General features: G+C 34.1%; 3 protein-coding genes across 7 annotated transcripts; 2 read left to right on the forward strand and 1 right to left on the reverse strand.

Moving 5' to 3' along the window:
* The first annotated feature begins 8,718 nt into the window (after positions 1-8,718).
* Positions 8,719-10,269, forward strand: SrpRbeta (signal recognition particle receptor beta). Its single transcript, XM_012367751.2, has 4 exons — positions 8,719-8,966; positions 9,236-9,402; positions 9,483-9,622; positions 9,749-10,269. The coding sequence occupies exons 1-4, from the start codon at positions 8,873-8,875 to the stop codon at positions 10,083-10,085; spliced, it is 738 nt and encodes a 245-aa protein (XP_012223174.1). The 5' UTR covers positions 8,719-8,872; the 3' UTR covers positions 10,086-10,269.
* A 616-nt stretch (positions 10,270-10,885) lies between these two features.
* On the forward strand, positions 10,886-17,906 carry LOC105672691 (uncharacterized). 5 transcript variants are annotated; one of them, XM_012367786.2, is made up of 21 exons: positions 10,886-10,983; positions 11,074-11,089; positions 11,492-11,652; positions 11,714-11,802; positions 11,881-11,941; positions 12,035-12,200; positions 12,264-12,322; positions 12,406-12,474; positions 12,556-12,625; positions 12,701-12,853; positions 12,941-13,111; positions 13,191-13,690; positions 13,766-14,216; positions 14,323-14,711; positions 14,779-15,007; positions 15,146-15,315; positions 15,393-15,585; positions 15,775-15,988; positions 16,059-16,249; positions 16,319-16,419; positions 16,500-17,906. In XM_012367786.2, exons 3-21 carry the CDS (start codon positions 11,512-11,514, stop codon positions 16,536-16,538), a joined length of 3,456 nt encoding a protein of 1,151 aa, XP_012223209.1. In that variant the 5' UTR covers positions 10,886-10,983; positions 11,074-11,089; positions 11,492-11,511; the 3' UTR covers positions 16,539-17,906. The 5 variants fall into 5 exon arrangements, with proteins under 5 accessions (XP_012223209.1, XP_012223208.1, XP_012223211.1 ...); XM_012367785.2 differs by having other exon boundaries at positions 10,901-11,089; XM_012367788.2 differs by having other exon boundaries at positions 10,901-11,089; positions 12,722-12,853.
* Oda (Ornithine decarboxylase antizyme) lies at positions 17,387-19,946 on the reverse strand. Its single transcript, XM_012367750.2, is given in 5 exon segments — positions 17,387-18,921; positions 19,103-19,256; positions 19,353-19,602; positions 19,745-19,846; positions 19,848-19,946. Coding segments are annotated over 4 exon segments (564 nt in total). The 5' UTR covers positions 19,944-19,946; the 3' UTR covers positions 17,387-18,921; positions 19,103-19,140.
* Positions 19,947-22,689: the final 2,743 nt, after the last annotated feature.

A 22,689-nucleotide genomic window follows, 5' to 3' on the forward strand; every position in this document is an offset into this window, starting at 1 on the left:
ACTTTTAAACGGCACTCCCGACGCGTATTTTGTTACATTACGGAACGATATATATTTCATAGCATCAATTACACGCACAAAGTTCATCTGTAAAATATAAATATATTTACATTACAATGGTATCCAAAACAATAGTTATATAAGTTATATGTATGTATCATTAAGTCGAGAATCGAAGAAAGGATATGTCATGCTTAGATATTTGCAACGGCAAGATTTTATGAAGAATCATATATCACTTGTACAAAAGCAAAACATTTCGCTTTTTGCTACGGAAAACGTCAAACTTCGATCGTCGCATTTGACATATCAATCGTTCTCTCTGCCTAAAATTTTCTCGCGTTTAGTACATCATCCCGGCGCCGAAGAGTGCAACGCGGAGTTAATGAGCAATGCGCTGCCGAACGGCGCAGCATCTTTTATTCATTTCACGACAAGGAGCGAACATCGGCAATCGCTTTTGCGTCGCGCGCCTGCTGTGCGTAACGTACGCGGCTCGTGGCCATGTGTATCTCGCTATATTGCATTTCCGGTTCGTGAAATGTTATAACGCCGTGGCTGGAATCCCCGCGCCCGCTATCGCGATTTCCTGTCTGTGATCTACTGCCTCTTCTTCGCGGCGGATTATACTGCATTTCTCTCTCTCTGTCTCTCTCCCTCTCTCTTTCTCTCTGTCATTCCCTCGTATTGCACCCAGAATTTATCGCAGCCTTTTCCCAGTAACGATTCGAGATCTTCGATTGAACCATCATTGCGGAATATAAATTTGCAAAATTCCTGCAAGTGTTAATTTTTTTTTCAAAGCGATTCACATGACTGATATGCCGAAGAAGTATATGCAAACATGCACTTGCGATTATACATGGACATATGATACATAATTGAGCGATACGAGTCCGCTTAAATAAAAAATGCACGTTGCATCTTTTCTTAATGACAAACGCATATTTGCTTAATTGCAGCTTCGAAAAGAGAGCGGCAACGATACGAAAAACTGCGATGACTAGTCATGAATCGACTCGTTGTTAAGTTTTTGTTCAATACTCTCTCTCTTTTTCTGTGACCTAATTCGTTTTAACTACCCTGGTAGATTCGATTACCCGAATTATGCACGGATACTCCGATCGAGCGGAGTCCGCGACCAGATCCATTAGTAATCTCGATCTGGATCATCGATTTCTCCGCCCACCGGAACGTAATTAAGCAAAAAAAAAGGCGATTGCGACATGCCAAAGCTGTCATCGACGAAATAAATGTAGTAAATAAATCATTAGAGAAATTAAATGTATTTTTGCATTATGATTTTCAACGTAACTGTATTTTAATCGAGGAGAGAAAAGAGACAGCTATTACTATTTCCTGGAGAGTTAAATCCTGAAGAAAATAGGAAAAAATGAATAATTGTTCTATAAATTCGAGCTAATCCTTGAGATTAACAACTAAGAATTAACGCGTATTGCGATTCACCAGAGAAAATAGAAAATATAAATAGCTACGCTACAATAATCCCAATTCGTGAAGCTACAATTATTTTATTAGCAAAATTACAAATACCTGCGTTATTATTTCAAAGATATTTATAAAATCGCCATTTGTTAGACGAGAAACATTTACTTGGAGCACGTTGCACTTCCAAGTACTTTTTTACAATGATAATCATTTCATTCACTTTCGTAGGACATTTTTGCTCGACTAATACACGGAGTCGTATATCTTGACAGTTACGACGACCTTTAACGATCAGATTAATTTTTATGGCATCGTAGTGAAATAAAAATGCGCTCAAACGCGCCGTCGCACAAACCCTTGCGAGTCATGAAACTTCGAGATGCTTTAAAGCCACCTGGCTTTTAATTTTATTATTCAGTTATACTCGGGAGGGAGAGTTGCCTATATTCAACCCGTATCTCTCAAGCCTCGGATACTACGCGATTTCGTTGCGACAGTAATCACGCTATTGCATGCAAGATTGCAAGAGGAATTAACGCTCGAGCCACATAGGTGGCTAGGTACTTGACTGCAAGCATTTCCTCGTTTTATTGACTATTGCTTTGTGCGCCTAATGCGTCCCTATTATTAAATATTTTCTATCGTTCAAACAATATTCCGCTGCATTAATTATCTTATTATTCAAAAGATTTACTCTTCAATTAAAGTCAGAAACGTCCAATAATTCGCGAAATGTGAATATTATAAATTAAATATTTTTAATTATTTAACCTCATTCAACCTCGCGGAAAACTAGTTTCAAATTCTCTAACGTCATTAGTATCAAAGAATAATCTATTTTATTCTACGTCTTTTATTGTCATTTCTCAGTTATAGCTAGAACTGCGCAGAATACGGTCTTTACGTAACAGAAAAAAATTGTCGGTCGTGAGAAAATTCACGTAATGCTGTGGGAGTTGATAAAAAAATCTTCCTTATATGTGCTATTTCAAAGGCAGAGTCCAGTGAGTCGATTCTCTCGTTTAACCCTCAAACGCAGCGAACCCTTAAAGCACTATGATCTCGATCTTCTATTCTTTCCAGAAAATCCAGATTTCAGGAAATTCTATATTATATACGGAGCGGTTCGTCAGTGGCGCTTTGTTAGACACGAAGTGACACGCGGCAATCCGGACGGCGCTTTGTCGAAGCCCGAAAGAATTTTCTTCCCTTCGTTGAATCTTGAAAGAGAAGGAAGGGAAAAGTCGATTCACTTTACGGTTAACCAGTTATTTGAAAATATTGACATGCGATCAGATCTCAATCGGTCCAAATATTCGTCAACTACAAGTGTTTTTGGCAAAACAATGATCCTCCAAATAAATCTCACTAATATTATAACAAAATTCTATTGTACATTTAAATATTTATTCTTTATCTGCTTTTTAAAGTAAAACTTATTTAAAATTAGCAGAGATAAGAATTTTTGTTCATATAAATTAAGTACAAAATATTATTTAATTTTTAATTTTTGTAAACTACTAATGAGTCTCTGCTTTAAATAAGAATCATATTTCTTAATTGAATTCTAGCTCTAAGGATCGATACAAACAATATCGACGAACCGAACGTTTCTATAAGATGTCCGTTTGATTCATTTCTAACATCACTAAATTTACAGATGGGCAGATGTGGCGCAAAAAGCGTTTTTCTATCGAAAACACCAAACCGTAGAAAAATCAATTCTTTTATAGTCTTAGAATCCAAAAACCCGTTTCGCTATCGTGCTCCACCTCCGTAATTCCCGCAAGGCGTAAGCCCCCAATTTTCGCACAATGGAGAGTCTTGAGAATCCTTATAAAAATTTGACATACAATAGCGTCTTTGTCCGCACTTTTACCCCATCCGTCCGATTGAAACGCACAATTTTTTTCCCGACATCTTCCGCACAACGCACCGATTCCTCGTGGAATAACTAAAAATCGGGCAATGCTTCTGAAAAGGTTAAAGCTTATTCTTCAAATATTGTGGTGCAACCATTCATCAAGACTCTTTTTACGTGAACGTTTCCGACGTATATATTTAAAAAATGTAAAAAATAATCATTTAAATATAAACTAAATATTTTTACAAGCTAAATGTAAAATGGACTATTAATTAAATTATTGCTCTCAATTAGCAATAACAATTATTTTGTAATTCTTCAAATCTTTAAATTTAAAATTATATATCGCAGAATGCACGATATAAAAAATTATAAAAAAAATAACATACCCTACGTCGCAAGAGATGCGATCTCGATACATCAAATAAAACCGGTAATCGCATTCTTACGATCGCTTTCGGCACTCAAATAATTAAATCAATTCAATTTGTATCGACAACTGACAACAAGGCGGTCATTAATGCAACAAATAAATGCAAACATACAAAACAGGATACAAGAATTAAAATTTATGTAGCGTTTTAAAGCTAAAAACATTCGAAATAAACTCTAAATTAAAAACACAAAAAACTAATTCCATGTCTTTAAACATATTGTTATTAATCAAGATAATGAATATTTAATGTTAAAAAAAAATGTTTGTATCGTGTAATGTTTGTTTGTATTTTGTAATGTTTTTTTATTTTATATTTTCACTAGTATCTCTTAGGCTACAAAACTAGTTTGTATATACGGTCTTTAAATGCCTTAATTCGTCTCCGTGCCTGTAGAACGTGAATCGCACGCCAGGCAAATCCTCACGATAAAAGCTCCACGTGCGTCCCCATAAACAGCCTCCCCATGCGACGAATTTGTAACATTTTATTAGCAGAACGGATAGCAACGGTGCCCGCGACCGAAGAGCAACTTTGTGCACCTTTTAATGGATCCAACTTTGTTCTCGCAAGGACCCCCGGTAGAAGTGGTTATTCATCCGGCGGAGATATATACCCGATGCCCATATGGAAGGAAGGATACATAACGAGGACACTACCTTTATGATCGGTTCGGTTACAAAGTTGACTTTTTATGTCGTGTTTCTAGTCGCGGCTCACAAAGACGGAGTGGAGAAGAGAGAGAACTACCTTTAAAAGATCGCGTCTCCGACCGTCCGTTTGATGCTCGTCGTGCGAATGCACGTTTAGAAATCTCACGACAACGATCCTCTTTACGACAAACGATCAGTCTCGGCATACGAACATATCTCGAGAAGTTTGCTCTTCAAAAGTTTCAGAGTGAATAAAATACAATTCGCAACAAATATAGAGATGAGCACATTGTGAGATGTTTAAACATTGCAACTCACAATTAATTATAACAAAAAATACAAACATGTGATTTTATATAGAGAAAGTGAGATTTTTCACCTAATATTTATATTTAATAAATTTTTTTACGAATTCCAAAAACATATATGTTAAAGACCTGTGTACATTCAGTCTGTATTTTGTTCATATACAATCTACTAATTGCTTTATTTAATATATAGTTTTGTAAATCAGTTCGCATTGCCAAATCTTGATTAAATCCAACGATTTTCCACCACAATGCATTTGGAATGGCTTGCAATAAAATACAGCAGCGATAAAAATATAGAGTTATCTTTCTATTTGGTTAGTTATCATTAATTAGATTAAGGATCTTATTATCTCCGGTAATTATCGCGCTAATAGAGTGAATTTCTAAGCAACAAAATTGCTTAAAATTGCATAAAATCATTAACTTCTCTGGCATTCTAATAAACAAGCTATGTTCCTACTTTGATCCCAATTCACTTGGAACATAATAAAATTTAAAATTAAAACAATATTATATTACTTATGATTCTATTTAACTTTTTTTAACGAAGAGTGCTATCGTACAAAATTAAAAGAACATTGTTGTGAAAAAATGCAGGATAGCACATAGTGCAATTATTTTCCGTTCAAAAGAGAGACGCGAGACGGAGTATAGTCGCAACACACACGCGCGAGATTTCGTGTTCACACCCCGTAATTACGCGATCTGGGGAATCCATTAGCAGCGTTAACCTCACAGGTGCGAGAACACGAACGGCCGCCGATATAATCGCCACCGCGGAACGTGGCCGAATCCAGAAAAAATTAATCCGATCAGATTAGCAGGTTCATTGTAATTACGTGCGAAGCGTTAACGCGGCAAGTGCTCCCATCCGCTCGAGCCGAATGGGCGGTTTGTTCTCTCTCTTTCTCTCTCTCTTTTGGATCTCGCAAGTCTAAATCGCTGGATTAAATCAGGCTTGAACGCCATCGCACACAAAATTACAAAAGTTAAATACCGTTTTAATTTTTAAACGGCACAAATTTCTTTGTTATCTAAATCTTTTCATTCTTAAAATAAATTTTAAAAAGGAAAGAAAAGTCTATGATATATAATTCTAAAAAATATGTATGATTGAGATTCGTATTATTCGTTATAATTATTATTTTAATTGATATAATTATTAGAATATCGTTTAAGCATACAGCATGCTCATAAATTTTGTCTAATTTTAGATGAAACTATCACAGATTCAAAAATCTTTCCCGTGTATTCTATAAAATTTACATTTCTGCAAAAATTGACAATTAAACGAGTCAATTAATTGCAACATTGATCTGTTTTATATCAGCAAATGCCGACTTCGAAAATGGCAAGAAACTTTCTTACATATCAGCGATCAAGCTAGACTCGTAAATCGAAAATAAAGAGTTTAATGATCAATTGTCTTTTATCGTACAATTGAGCAGCGTGGGGAGAAGCTGCATCTGCGAAAGAGAGTCAAGAACGGAAGAGATTTATGTTCGGCGACTTATTTGGCAGCATTGTTGGCTAAGAAGCAGTTTGTTCCGCGTGCGTTTGTCGATCCTTTTTTGCGATATAATTGTAGATTCTACGCGTCCGCGGGAGCGCGTACAGTCGGGGCGGTCCTTTTTGCCGCAACTTTTCTGCCCTACCAAGCAGCGTAAGAAATCCGAGTGATCGTGTTCTACCTCATAAGCTCCGCGGCCTGCGCCCGACGTCCGGCTATCGGCATCCTTTTTATACCCGCATTTTATCACATCGCCCTCCTTTTTTGCGCAATAAATGCAATTTCCCTTACCGCAGGAACGAGTTCCCGCCTTTACTGTAGTACGACTCGGCTGTGTCTCCATTTTTATATCCCCTCCCACAAACTTCAATCGGAGAAAGTGCACGCTCTTCAATCTTTAATCGATCGTCCTCCCCGCCCCTTTCGGTCGGTTTGGCAAAAAAGGCAACCGTCGCGATTCAATCGCCCGTAAATAATGTTCGAAAGAGCGTGCAGCAACCGATACGATTATTTTTGGGAACGCGCGCGCCGCACCTTCGATTATACCATCGGAATTGGGCTTAAACGGCGCCGGATATCGCCGCTTCGTTTGCGATAAATGAAGGCGCCCGCTGCAATGAGAGCAAGATGCTTCGCTTAAGCATCTTCTGAACCTATCATCTTCTCGCGTCGCATCGAGAAAGAGCTCGATCGTGCCACTCGATAATTAATACATACTTAACAAGGGTCGGCGCGAGAGCGTAATTAAGAAGGTGCGTAATTAAGAAGGCGAATTTATGGAGCGATTCTTTAAGATGTGTTATTAGATATAAAACATCGTCGCCACACGGCGATACGCGTCTTGCCGTGTCTGATATTAATAACACACTGGCCAGAATCTCTCATAACTCGCTTCAAAACTATGTAGACTCGCGTAAGAAAATAATAAACTTCATACATTATTAAAAAATTATAAATAACACTAAATAGAGTTTAAATCATATTTCAAAACATATTTATGACATAAGACAGCAATAATTTATGAATAAATAAAATCGGTTCAGTGTGCAAAGAATTAAAAAATCAAATAATCATAAAAAATCTACACTACTTCATGTTGAAAGCCAAATATTTTCCACAGGATTTCTCAGTTTAAAAGATAAATAAAAGGAAATTTATAATAACTCACCATTGACCTGCAATCTACAAGGGTGATAGATAATCGATGCAAGGAACTGAATATTTTGATCACAAGCCGAAGAATTGACGGTCAAAGCATTATCTCGATGGTAGATTCGTCCGTAAATCCAGCCAGCATCCATCGCAATTGTAGCAATAAATTCACATCGCCAAGCCGACGGACAGATAGCGGCGAAACGCACTCGTACCGCATCTTTTTTCTTCGCTCATCGCGTATAAAAACGCAAATGTGCGGAGCTGTTGTCGTGTTCCTGGTTGATACATCATTTTACGAATCTGAGAAGTAATGCAAATCTGAGAAACAATCTGTAAAATAAAAGAAAAAATCAAACTAGATTATCCGTGCGCAAGTTAAATATGCTAAATGAGGTTATGTTAAACATTTTTTGCAAGAGATTTCTTATATGCGGTTCTGTTTCTTTCAGTACAAAGCAATTGAGAAGTTTCTATTTTAGAAAAATCTGAACAAAATGTCGGCAACTAAACTGAATGAATTGAATGATTGTACGAATCTTTCATTATGCTCACAAAAAGAGACGAAATCTATATAATTAATCCGTCTTTCAGAGTTTTCTATATTATTATATTATTGGCGCAATCAATGATTTTGCTCGCCAAACAGAGCATCGCCATTATTCTTCATTAGCCATTCCACTGCTTCATGTAATTCGACAAAAGCACGTCGGAAACTACGGTTATTTCTAATTCCGCTTTAATGAGCGTAATACAATACTCACCTGTCATCTTTTATAGCACTCCTGACAGTTGATTATGCATACACATGCTTAAATAAAACAGATAAGTAAGACGAAACGCAACGATCACCTATTATTTCACGACGCGATGTCCGTTAGCAGTGATACTACTAATTTGCAAACGCGAGATGTTACGCGAGCTGTGATTGGTGCATTTGAGAGGCGTATATATTTTGGCATTACTGTCCGTCAGGCGATTGATATGTTTGCAAGTCGAACAAAAAACATAACAATTGTATCTTGATACCTTAATTAAATGTATTTCAAATATTAGTTGTATTAGTGTGATTTATGCGTGATTTTTACCTTTCATTCTCCGTTTTATTTTCGTACTATTTGTCATACAAACTATCTTTCTTCCCGCCATTTCCATAAATGCTTGCGCAACTAACACTTTAGGTAGCGACATCTTTAGAAAATTTTGGTAAACTAAATTTAATTTTACGAAGATATTGAAGTTGTTTGTTTTATCGACTAAAGAATATTCTACTCCAGGATTGTGATCGATTGTTGATTAAATTTATTGATAAGCTATCGACTTTATCAATAGTTTTAGAACGATTTGCATAGACGTCGCATGATATTGTTGGAAGTTCCACGTTTCTTCGACAACTTAATGTAGTATTGTGCATAACCTCAAACAAGTTTTGTTACAATTTGTTATAAACATATGACCATAAGGAAATACAAGACTCAAAAACATTATAAATTACAATTATGGAGAAAAACATAAAACCGCTTTTGGAAGAAAATGGCAACTCAGAGTTGCTAGGCATACTAGCTGCTGTGTTTGCTATTATTATAACGTTAGGTAATGTTTATTCATAAATTATAAAACTATATTAAACGTGCTGTACAATATTTACATTATGAATTTGACAATATGATTGTTTCATATATTTGCTGTGCTTTTAAATATTGTCCGAATTTACAGGAATTTTTAACTCAGAATAAAAATATATATATTTTTTTTTATTTAGACAAGTTCTATACTTTGCTTTATAGATAGTTGATTGACAATTGATTAAGTTAATACAAGAAAAATTGTATATTTTATAAATTGTATAATTGTATTTATAGTTTTGTTTGCACTTTGGCGCAAGAAGAGGTCCGCAGGCCGTAGTATCCTTCTAACAGGACTCAGTGACAGTGGAAAAACATTAATTTACGCAAGGTTAATAAATTCCAAATTTGCCAAAACATACACATCTGTTAAGGAAAATATAGGAGATATCGCAATCAACAATGTAAATATTAAGCAATTAAGTGATATATTAAGTCTATAATCATATATATTATAATTGTGCTGATAGAAATATTTGTTTAGAGTTCTTTGAGAATAGTGGATATTCCCGGAGATGAACGATTACGTAATAAGTACTTCGATAAGTATAAATCATTTGCTAAAGGTTTGGTTTACGTGATTGATTCAGTTCCTATCCAAACACAAATCAAAGATGTGGCTGAGTAAGTATAAAGTTTGACAGAATTGACTTCAAATTACTATTAATACACTATTAATAAAATATTGTACATAATATTGAAATAGTGACTAAATTTTAATGTCTTAAATAATTCATATATTTTTTACAGATATTTGTATAACTTATTGTCAGATCCCGATATACAAAGAAATGTTCCTATCCTTATACTATGCAACAAGCAAGATCAAACAATGGCCAAGGGATGTTCAGTGATAAAAGCACTGTTAGAAAGGGAAATGAATTTGCTGCGAATGACAAAGACTAGTCAATTAGAAGCCACAGACGCATCATCTGCTAATGTCTTTCTTGGAAGACAGGGAAAAGATTTTGAATTTTTGCATTTGGACTCGCAGATTGACTTCGCAGAATCACATGCATTTCATAAAGATCCTCAAGCACCAGTTGATATTGAGGAACTTAAGAAATGGTTACATAAGATTGCATAATAATATATCTCGCTTTATTAAATTATTTGCATGGAAATAATTAAGTAATTACTTTACTGGAAGCTATCTTTTTTATATGTGATCTCAGAAGAAATCATTTCATTTTATTGTTAAGAATCTTGAAACTAATGCAATAAATAAATGTATCGTTGCATTAGTAATAAACATTATTCATTAAAATACAGTTTTATGGAATTTGGCTCGTTTATATATATCTTTCCACATGAAACAAGGCTTGTAGCTTTATAGTTATATCGAATTATTTTGATTGTTGAAACAAAATGGACTGCATTCCAATATTCACTGCCACACATGAACTATAGATTTTAATACTGGTAGTAAATATCAGAATGCAATCTTTGTAAAAATGCACAACTGCATGTAAACCTTCATTTTAATCAGATAAACTTGGAAATGTAGAATATTAATAAATATTAAATTGCGTTTGACAATTTAACATCTTAAATGTTTAATAAAGTAAATAATTAAACAAAATTGAGAAAAATAAAAATAGATAGATAATGTATTAATCAATAAAAAAAATATTTTAAGTATTTTTATCGTTAAGTATTTATATATCGATACATTTCTGAATCATAATACAAGAGGGAGAACTTGCGAAACAGATTCAAAATGGTTTGAGTCTTGACTAAAATGGTTTAGATCTTGGCTAGAATGGTTTGAATCTTGACTAAAATCTTAGGTAGCTTGCGCATGATGCGATACCCCCTCCATTCGTGCTGCTTGCTTCTCGCGTCTCAAGTCTGGCCACATATAGGATAGCAGCCTAAACGACAGTTTACATGAATCAACTCAAATAGTTGATCGGTGCTGCTATCTATCCTGATTATTGCGAAAACGAGTGAGGCGTCGAATTGCCTGGTTTTCCGGTGATTAGGTTATTGTGTTGTTTGATTAGTTTTAATAAGTTTTGTGCGTCGGTGTACTTCTATCGATGTAGTAAAAAATCTGTCCTTTACGTTTACAGTCAGGTGCAACGACAGGTAAGAGCCGCCGTGAGAGATACGTGATATCAGGACCCAATTTTATCTTTCTTTGAGATAATCGACGCCGAACGATCGGAAGTCTTTTTGTAGGAGATAGTAGCGACACTAGCGGGCTGATAGTGGGGATATTCAATCTTTTTATATCCTGCAAAATCTTTAATAGTAATTAATGTTTCAATTAGTGTGTTAGAAAAATCTCTATTATTAAGAAAATCTTTATTATCTTTTTTATGTTGTACGATTTATAATTAAATTTATTACTAATGAAATATGTACTAAATATTTCTACTAAACATTCTTTATTTTGCTGTATACATTAATTTTTTATGCATTGCATTTGGAACAATGCTGAATTAGCTTTAATTTAAATAAATATCTCATGTCTTTAATTTTTTAAAGTTATTGTCAGTGCCGATAAAATGCCAAAGCCACAGCTATATAAACGTTCTGTCCTAAAATCTCGTCCACTCAACATGACGTTGAACTTGGAATGTTCAGAGGAACCTCTTAGCGCAGCACAATTGAGATCAAGTATAAAACTTAAAGAGAATTGTGATAAAGTAAGTTTATGTGATAATCAATTTTTTCTGTGACATATTATATATTGATTCTTTCTATCAGGTTTCAACTATCTTAAAAGAAATAATTAATGATTATGGAGGTAAATTGGTAGCTCAAGCAGGAGCTGTAAGTAGTTATCAGTACACATTGTAAGTATCTAATTACAAGATTGAGATTATGATATAAAACTAATTAATAACTAATTAATAATTTATTGATTTTTGCAGACCTTCAGGTCCAACAGCAACCCCAACAGTAGTTCAGAACAATTCTCAAATTTTAAATGTTGTAAGTATTACACTAGAAATTGTGTAATATACAGTATAATAAAAAATATAAATTTATAAACATTTTTATATAGAAATATTGCTTCGTTTTTAGGCTCAACAAAATAAGAATTCGGCACCAATCAAACTAAATATTGGTAATACAAGTGAATGTCCACTTGTATTACCAAGGAATTCCAAGGAATATTCCCAGGGAAATATTCAGCTAGTAGTTGATCCACGTATGGGAGTCATTTTAGGACCTGTTACACAAACGCAAGGTAACAAGCTTAATAAAAGCTGAGATTTGCGTTGAAAATTACTGAAAGATAATATTATTTCAGGTACAACTACTACGACTACATCTGTAGTTTCAACTGCAGCACAAACTCAACAAGAAAATGTATTAGCAATTTTGTTTATATCTTTTTTATTACTGAATCTAAATTTGATGTTAAACATTAACCATATATTAATTCTCTTCAGTACAAGTATACCAGGTCTGGACGTAGGACAAAAGTTCTTCAAGTACAACAGCCTGACATTATAGAAGAGGTATAATCTTTACAAATACAAGTTTTATTATTGCTGTGTGATAACTAAAAAAACATTTATACTTTTATCTTATTTTTATAGTCTACACCTGTGGTTACTCATGTAAGATCAAAGTCTGGACCAGCAACACATGTTGTTACACCAAGTAAGGGTAATTATATCATTTAAATTAATTTCTCCCACAAAGTTTAAAACCTAAAACAAAAAAGTCTATGATTAACAAAAGAAATTAATATTGATGTCTCAGCTAGTACAACCACTCAAGGTGTTACAAATCTGAGGATAAAAACTGTCAATAAACAGACAGCGAATCAATCAACTGTCAGACCTACAGAACACACTAGTATAGGAGGAATATCTGTTGGCAGCAATAATGCAGGTTGAAACCTGTAACTGGACAATGTTATTTATTTTTAGAAGCATTTAATATTTAATATAATTCTATTCATTGCAAAATATTTTACAGTCGGCGAACAGATTGACGAAGTCAAGAAGAACCAACCTGATGGCAGAGAATTTACATTTAACAAAACAACTGGTGGCCGAACTTTTCCATCCTTAGTAGTGGTTGCGAGACCAAATTTACGTAACAAAGATGTCGTACTCCAAATTGCACAAAAAGAAAGACAAGCATTAGGTAGGTATCATTTTTTATTTTTACCTTTCTATAATGATATAGTACTTACACATGTTGCATTAATAATGAAATTTTTCAGATTCTAAAGTTAAGAATGTGCTTATGTTTTCCGCCACAAAATTCGCTGAATGGTTAATCCAACATGGCTTAGTAAAATCAGAACAATACTGTTCGTATTGTATACAACACAATTCAAATTATCAGAAAATTAAACTCAAATTAGGAATGTACAGCGATCAAGGAACATTTCCTTATTCTGGTGGCTATGTCTGGATATCCAATTGTTGTCCCGACAGATTTGTATCCGTTTTTTCCGGTTCTATCTTCCAAGGAGCTCCTTACACACCTACAGTGTTATTAAAATTAATCTATCATTGGGCTTGTCAAACCAATGTGCAAAATGTAGTTTCCTGGGTAAAAGTATCAAATATATATCTGAAAAATTTTTATACAAATCTACGTAGTATTTGTACAGCAGCGATATGGGACAAAACCCGTAAGATGGGTGGCAAGAATTCAGTGATACAAGTTGGTGTGATTAGCTTAGGCACCACTTCACAAGATGGACATTTGCGACAAGTAAATAATCTTGATATTCTCGTTTTGCCAAAATAGAGATTGTTTATGTAATGATAAATTTGATCTCACATTTAGGTGAAAGTCGAGGTCCTTGGTGTTTTAGATCCGACTACTTTGGACATACGATTACGCGCTTGTGACCCGATGCAAGACGGGAACAGGTCGTACAAAAGACGATTTAATAATATCCTACATCCATTAAAAGAATGGGTCCATACAGACTCCAAAATAATGACCGATTTCACTGTTGATAAAAGTACTTTACATGATATGGGCTACAATCACGTCGTGCAGTCTGCATTTGCAGATCAGAATATTAGAAATATCTTGAGTAATTTTCACATTATGGAATATCTTAGAAAAATTGTGCCAAGAATGTTTCAGAACACATTAAGTTTGCTTAGTAGGCAAATGATACAACAGTTCTTAGACGAATTAATATGGAGGGAGACATATGGTGCTTCGTCGGAACGTGCGTTTGACAATATAATCAAGCATATCGCAGAGCAAACTAGAATCGACCTCAGTGAGTAGAAAATAAATGCGTCACCAATAAGAGCATAATAATTCATGATCTTATTTTCTATATATATTTCTACATCATCAAGTAACCAAATTACATATCCTTTTAGATGAAAGTCTGCTAGATCGCCTGGCAAAGATAGCTTCTAATCCATTTCAAGATTGGTCTTACTCAAGCATACCTTTATCAACTGAAATGTCATCAATGATATCACCGAAAGATGCAACTTCAATAAATGATGCAGCATCATCTCAAAATACAAAAACTGCCGAAACTGTTCCAACCAAATCTGGCATAAAACGAGGAAGAAAGCGAATGCATACTGTAACAACTCCGGAACAAGAACCAAAAAGGATTGCAATTGATCCTAAGAGTAGTAAAGAAAAAGAAAGTAAAAACGACAAAGAGCAAATTCAACTACAAGAATTATATTATGCTACCATGGAAGGTGAAAAGAATCTGATGTTAAAAGAACACAAGTCTTCGTTATATTTCAAGGTTTGTTTCAAGCGAATCATACTGTTGGTTTCATAATTTCTAGCTTTATAGTGTTTGTTTGCTTTAGTGTTTCCTCTGTACGACGATAATGAAGTCTAATGTCGAGGTGATGGAACATATGGTCAGTCACGTACCTCCGCAAGTACCCGGTCAATCAGAATTGTCTGTATGCCGATACTGTTGCACCGCACTTTCATCACAACACCAGATGCTTACTCATGTGGCGGAAACACATAGCAATTTCGGTTTTTCCGACGGTCTCATGCTAGTTTGCGCTATTTGTGAAGAGAAATTCGGTAAGTTAATTCATCCTCATTTTTCACCCGATCTATAACAACTTGCAATTAAGAAAATAAAATAAATAGTATTATTTAAAAAATTAATAAAATATACCGTACGCGAGATAATTGCATTCATACGTATTTCTTATTTAGGAAAGAGCAAATCATTAATTGACCACTTGTTAATGATGCATTATCCTTCCGAAATGCCATATCGATGTGAAAATTGCAGTTATCGCACGTCTAGTCATAAGGACGTCATAGATCATTATTATAAAATTCATGAGAAGGGTGAAGGACTGCAATGTCCTTATTGCCTCAAGGTAAGAATAAAAGAATTGCAGCGCAAATGTGATTTTTATTCCCATATGGATTAAACAAATGTTGTTATTGTGAAAAGGTAATACAATTTGTAAATGAGGGCAACCCGAGCACGTCTAGCGTTTACGCTTATTTGTCGCATATGCAAAGACATGTTGTAAGAAGAGATCAAGGAAAAGGCAATAAGTGTTCTAGATGTTGTCTTTGGTTCAACCAAAAGAGTTTGTTAACGATGCACCAACGAGAATTACATGACTGTGTTTCTAATTCAAGTAAATATCTATTTAAATATTTAAAACGATAAAGATATTAAAGAATTCTATTAATATGGAACTCCAAATGTTAACAAAATTAGGAAACTTTATCAAGATTAATATAAGATCCTCTTTGGATCAAAAGGTCAATTTATTTTGAATATAAATTGTAATTTTCATTATTTAATAGCAAAAAAATGTTTACAGAGGCAATACCATACTCTGCTAGCAACAGCGGGATAATGATTTCAAAAGAGCGACCAGAAATAATACGATTTACTATAGACAGTCCACTCCCCGAATTACCACCAGATGAAAATATACAGAAATGGAGTACCGGGCCGATCACAGTGAATACTTGCACCAGATATTTGCCATGCCAGGAATGCGAAGAAGACATCGACGAAGAAGAACATTATCCGTAAGCATATTCTAAAATCAATGTTTTTATGTCTTACAGACACTATACTTATATATTATTTAACGAACAGAGGCGAACAACGATGTCAACAGTGCCGTTACATCACATGTTGTTGGCGTGCGTTTCAAGAGCATCAACAACAAATCCACAATGAAAGGCCGAAGACCAGTCTGATCGTGCCGTCTCCTTTAATTAACATCCCGCTAGAAAAAAAACTGCAATGTCTGTGCGGTTACACGTCGAATAATGGCAATCGATTAGGTATAATAATTGTAATCTTTTACATTCAATATTGTTAGCAATTAATTTAAATTAAATATTGTATTGCAGCAAGACATTTGATAAAATGTAAAAGAACATCGGCACATCCTGTTGACGAATCAACACAGTCTGGTATGCTTGATAGTTTAGGATTAGTGCCGAAGTCTGAGGTAATATATTTTTACTTGTATAACTTTTTTTTCATTTCTCTTCTTATCCATTTAATTTTCATGCTTTAAATTGGTTATAGGAATGTGATGCATACGAGAAATCCCACTCACGCAATTAAAGTGACATGGAAATGAAAAATGTAATCGCTATTAAGATGAATAAGGCAACAGATATAAAATTACGTAAAATAAAAATGTACAAGTAAAAAAGTGTTTGCACACACTACTCTCCGGAAATAATTTTGCGTGGAACAAGGTTCTTATAAAATGCCTCATTATCATAGTTTCAATCATTGTTTCAAGTATGCAATGCACGGAGTATGCAAATACTTTTTTACCTACTGTATAATACTTCAACTACATTATGAATAGAACTGTATGTTTGAGTGGAACAAAACTTTTAAGATGCTACAAATAGTTCTAGAATCTAAAAAAATTTTAATTCAATCAATTGTATTCAATTAATTATTTCACACACACGTATTTTATCGTATTATTATAAAACATTACATATTACAAGTTTACATATTTCCCTTTAATTAGTGAATAGTATAAATGATAGCATAATAATAAATACAGCTTGATTTCCAATTTATGCAATTTGTTTCTGATATATAGTGTAATATCTTGTCTGCTTAAATTGAGATAACGTAATTTCATATATAATTTCATATACAATAATAAAAATATTGAAAAACTATTATACCAATTTCAAAGCTTATAGTGATACGTTGCAAAAAATATATAAAGACAATTCTATAAAGTATTTATGAGTTCTTTTACATTGAAAATCATCAATTATAATGTAAGGCTTACGACATATTGATTTTGTCCACAAGAATTATTATATTAAACAAAATTATTTGCATATTCTATGTTTTATTTTTAACCATCACCTAAAATCCAGTAATTTAATTAAATAAATGTTTAAAATAAACATTTCTGGTGAACAAGAAGTAACAATATAGAGGGTTTTATTAAATGTTTATTTATAGCAATTATGTTTTCATGTATGAATAAGAAACTTAGCATACATATTCACTTTTTTCATGTGTGTGTATGTGTGTGGTCAGGGTACGAATATATAATACTAACTGACGGGGTAAAACGCACGGAATTGTTTATCAGTTTAAAAACTTGAGGCAAGTCGATAATTATTTGCGTGAAGTTAACATACAATAATCCGTCATTCTGTACTTATCTCTACGTATGTTTCTAATAAGCTAATAACATTTTTTTATTCTTTTTTAGATATTTTTCACTTTTTTTGTATTTTTATATTTTTCATGTCTGTTATCAAGTCAACACTAAAGAATGCATTTATTAGCAAGATTTCTCTAATGTTAACTGATTGGGAATTACCAGATGTACTATCACTAATACCTAAAAACCTACAAAAATATTTAATAAGATAGTAGAACTTATATAACGATAAGTAAAGTTAATAATCCTGTACCTTCCAGTTTTGAATATCTTTAGGAAAATATATGTGCGTGTCATATCATTCTTCATTTCCGATTATTAATATAATATAATATAAATGTTTGTGTGATGTTTCTAATTTGAATTCCAAATTCATGAAGTTCTGCTATCCGTACAATGGCATAAGTAACGGCCTAAATTAGAAAATATTTTATCCAATATTTCGCAAAAAATACAAATCTTTTATGGATTTACACTCTACGAAAGTGCAGTGGATAAAACTTTCTTTTCTTCTTTAGTTTATACTTTTGTTATTTTCTAACGCATAAACAAATTCACTGAACTATGCACGAAACTATGAATGAAAATAAAGAATTATGACATCTTCATAAAGAATGCCAGTCTATTAATCTTTCAATTTTAAAATGAACAGTAGTCAAAATTCGATGAGAATGAACTTACCGACACTAGCACAACAGATATTACAACCTAGATTACACATGTTGATAATACTTATAAATAATAAGAAATATATTACGAAGAGTAAAGTGGTGATACCCAATCTGCCACAATTAACATCGAGATATATCGATAATAAAATTTTCTCTAAAATTTGACAGTTTTGTCACCACATACAGTTGTTCAAGCGCGGATCCAAATTCTGCCAAATTCCTTCACGTGGGAATCTTTGTCAGCAATTTATATACTCTTATAAGAGTTATTAACATTGTGTTCAAGAGAATGAATCGATATACCCATCGAAAGCCTTTTATATACGCATTCTACGTATTCGCGACTATGTGTTTTTTTTTTCTCTGCTTCTCCGTCAAACCTCTTAAATTTAACGCTAAAGGTTTTCTCTCCGCCATCATTTTTTTCTGTTCTTTTGTTCGATCAGCAAATCTGTGTTTGATGTTCGACAAATCCTCATAAAAATTTCAAATTTTTAAATTTGAAACTAACAAAAATGTTAATTATATGTACAACAAAAAATTTTAAGTATATGAAACAAACAAAAAATGAGTTTTAGAATTCTCCAATCGTTTTCCGTCCAGAATTTTTACTTTACTTGCTTGGTACCTGCAATAAAACACAACAAAATCAAAATAAATAATTAAAATCATAAATAAATATATAATAATATATAATAAAAAAGATGGAAAGAAAAATTGGTTAGTAAATAAAAAGCGGTTAATTGTAAATAATAAAGATAAAGTCGCAGGATTAAGAAATTTCATCATCTCTTCTCCCGAGTCGATACCTGCGCGTTAAATTTGAGAGGGCCGAGCTGCTTGCCGATTACTCGATGGCATAGAGCATGTAGAGATTGCCGGCGTCACTGCCTGGCGGTACCAAAGCATGATTTGGCGGCAGGACCGTGAAACCCAAGAACATGAAGGTACGAACCAGCATTGCTAGACCATAACAACAGAATGATTTAGACGGTGAATCTTTCTCGTCAACACAAAAGTCTTGGACGTTTGTATCGAAGAACGGCAAGCGACAAGTACCTCGGTCTGATCTATCTTTGCGGAGGCAAACAATGATATTGGTGCAGCGCAGTGTTTCCTCGGCGTATTCTAGCAGCGATACAAAGCCCTCTTTTGACCCTTCGGGCAGAAGGCAGCTCGGTACACGAATGTATAGACAGCGGCGCCATGCTACGGTCTCCCACTCGACGGATGTGCTTTCAGTCAAGTGGAGAGTGAACGTTAGACGCAATGGTTCGTTGCTTTTCACAGCTTTCAATAATTCATCCTCCTGAAAAAAAAATAAAATAAAATAAAATGCTGGGATTACAATTTTATTCGTTCATCGGGCAAATATTTTTTATTTTACATTTGTCACACAAATGAGTTGTCGCTTTTGGTTTCCAGGATCTTTAAGCCGGAAAAATACATACTTGCACAATGTGGGAGCTCACAGAGAGCTGACTCTGCTTGATCCCCACGCCGCGGCTCTCTGTGTTGACTGTGGATACAGACAATGCGGCATGGGGCACATCAGGACCACCACAGAGGCCCCACGCCCAGCGTTATACAATAATGTTGCTGCAGCCTAGAGCTTTCCTCCAGATTCTCGTCCATGCATTTACTAGACATTTCACTGGAACATGCATTTCGTAAATTAGAAACGTGAATCTTAAGCTTCACACATAGATAATATATTAAAATGAAAAATGTACTGCTCATTCAATAAATAAAAATCTTATCTAATCAAAATTATACAAGACACAAGAATATAAAGATATGTATAAGCGTGAATGAAGATAGTGGAAAAAGAAGAAAAAGAATAAATTAATATAAGAATTCTTATTTTTTCAACGAATATACAAACAACCGATCGGCATCGCAAGATAGAGCGCTGTTCTTTAAAGAGAGGATGACGTATTTGAAGCATAAGCAGTAGATTACTGCCAAGAAATTCTTAATGAAGTGTTTATGTAAGTTCAGGATAGATTTATTTCTCCCACAAGCTCCTAAATCTAAATCAGCATATTGGAAAAGACAGATACTTCCGTGAACCGCGGTGCTCTGTCTTCTTATTAACAAGTGCGGCGAAGTGCACGATTGACGTAATAAACATTATCAGCGGCAAATAATTATAATTATTGACACCATGCCATTTCGCGAGATCGTCGCGAGAATGTTCGAGAGAAAAAAAAAGTATAGGACGTCTACCTTGACCTTTCAGCGGAAATTTCCGCAGGATGTAGCGAGAGATAGAGGGTCTTCGGAACCTCTCCGTGCGGCGGTGAGTGATCGACGTCGCGTCGTGCCTGCGGCAGTTAGATCGTCCCGGGAAAAAAACTAGAGCGGAATTCACGGTTCAAGGGGAAATAAGCAACTGCCGCACCGCGCGGCAGATGTATGCGATTTATAAGGTGCACGCGGATGTAGCGCGGGATACCGCGCTAGCTAAGGCGTATTGTCGCTCGTGTGTCGACGGCGTCATTAAAACGGGCGTCGCGCCAAATGGATAGCACAAATTTGTGTGTTGTGAAGAGAAATTTGACCGATCGGGTTTGCTTACATCTTTGTACTTTTGGCTGTTCCGCACTTCACGACACGCGCCAATGTAATTTTACTGATGTAATTTTGATATTGAGAAACATCGGACTACGTCAGCGCCGTGTAAACGTGTATTCGCAACAACATTTCGTAAATGAGCGTTTAATTGTGAATCTGTCGTGCAACAATTTATAAAGAATTCATCGCTACACTTGCATGCGATGTAACAGATAACGCGAATAGTCAATTTTAGAATTACACAATAATAATATTAATATCTTCTGAATATTATCTTATATTGTAATACGCAATTCGGACATTCATCGTACTTTCATCCTAAGAATCCTTGCGCGATAAATAATCACGTTCGATGTTTCATATATTTATATTTCATCAGAAATTATCAGTGCGTGAGTCAGTGTGTTACAATACAATACTGATATACTATCAGTACTTAGAATTTTTCCTCATGTCGATATTTAAAACGCTGATTGTAATCAGTATCAGAGATTGAGCTTTTAATTCTTTGGACTTATGAAAAAACCGTATAAAAAAAATAACATTATTATGTATCAACAATGTCAGTTATGCGAGGATTTTATTATCTTTTTATTGTTGTAAGACGATTAGCTATAAACCCTTACAATAAAACGAGCAATCAGATATGTTCTATTCATTATACATGAAGTTTGATCTAAAATAATGTGATGATAACGATAGATTTTATATAGCTCTAAATTATAATATCAAACCTATATTTGCATCTGTTTTTTGCAATTCGAAGTCATAATTAAAGCAGTTTTTCAAGTTCAAATGTTATCGACATACGGAACGTGACAATAGGTCATCTATTTGCGATTGAATGTTTAATATAGCGCAGTGTTTAATACACATCCGCTGTGATATGTCAGAATGAGATAAAACACGACTATGCACATGATTGAACGAATATTGATACGTAGAAAAAAAGAAAATTTTTACGTTATTAAATTTAAAAGAAATAATATATTCATATTTTGCGGGCAAAAAAACTAACAGACAATTAACTAGAATTTTATTGTCGTTCTCGACGCGTTTTGACGCAGCAATCTCGCGTGTTTTCCGTGAGCTCTGCTCGCGTTCAATCGTTCTAGAAGCTTCTCTGAGTCGATTGACGAATATTTACTTAGAGGCTTATATTACATCAAGCCTCTATTATATCAACCAATTGTACTCTTTCATGAGACGACGTGTTTTCGAAATAATTTATGGTTTATCAACTGTTCAAGCGTAGCGACGTAACTTATATTAAAGTAGATAACATTGAACGTAGAACTTTAGAGTGTTTATATTTGTTTGGCACAATTTTCAATTAGATATATGAAAAGGAAAAGGATTAACAGTTGTGAATAACAGTTTGTTTAAGAATTAATCACTAAAGTTGATATCGAAACTTTTGATATTATTCTGTACGTGTGCTTATTTTAATAAATAATACGTAACAATCCAATTGCAAATACAAAAAGAAAAAAGAAGAAACCAAGAATAGAGATGTGAACATTTCTTTGATATTTACGTCACTCGCTACTTATGTATTTGTTCGATATCTACTATTGTTGCATGTATATGGACAAAAGACAACTTGCTGTTACAGCTGTCCAATAGAGAAATAGGCTAACATAAGTTTAATTTGCTGACTAACAAGAATTACGTAAGACCAAGATGTATACAACAAGATGATAATAGACGTTTAGTAACAGAATATTTTTTTACTGTATACAATGCGCGCAATGTGCGAAGAATAATCTGGCCAAAAATGTATAAAAATCGATTATAAATTTATATTAGAAATACAAAA

This window comes from Linepithema humile, chromosome 5 (genome assembly GCF_040581485.1).
Source record: "Linepithema humile isolate Giens D197 chromosome 5, Lhum_UNIL_v1.0, whole genome shotgun sequence".
Classification (NCBI taxonomy): domain Eukaryota; kingdom Metazoa; phylum Arthropoda; class Insecta; order Hymenoptera; family Formicidae; genus Linepithema; species Linepithema humile.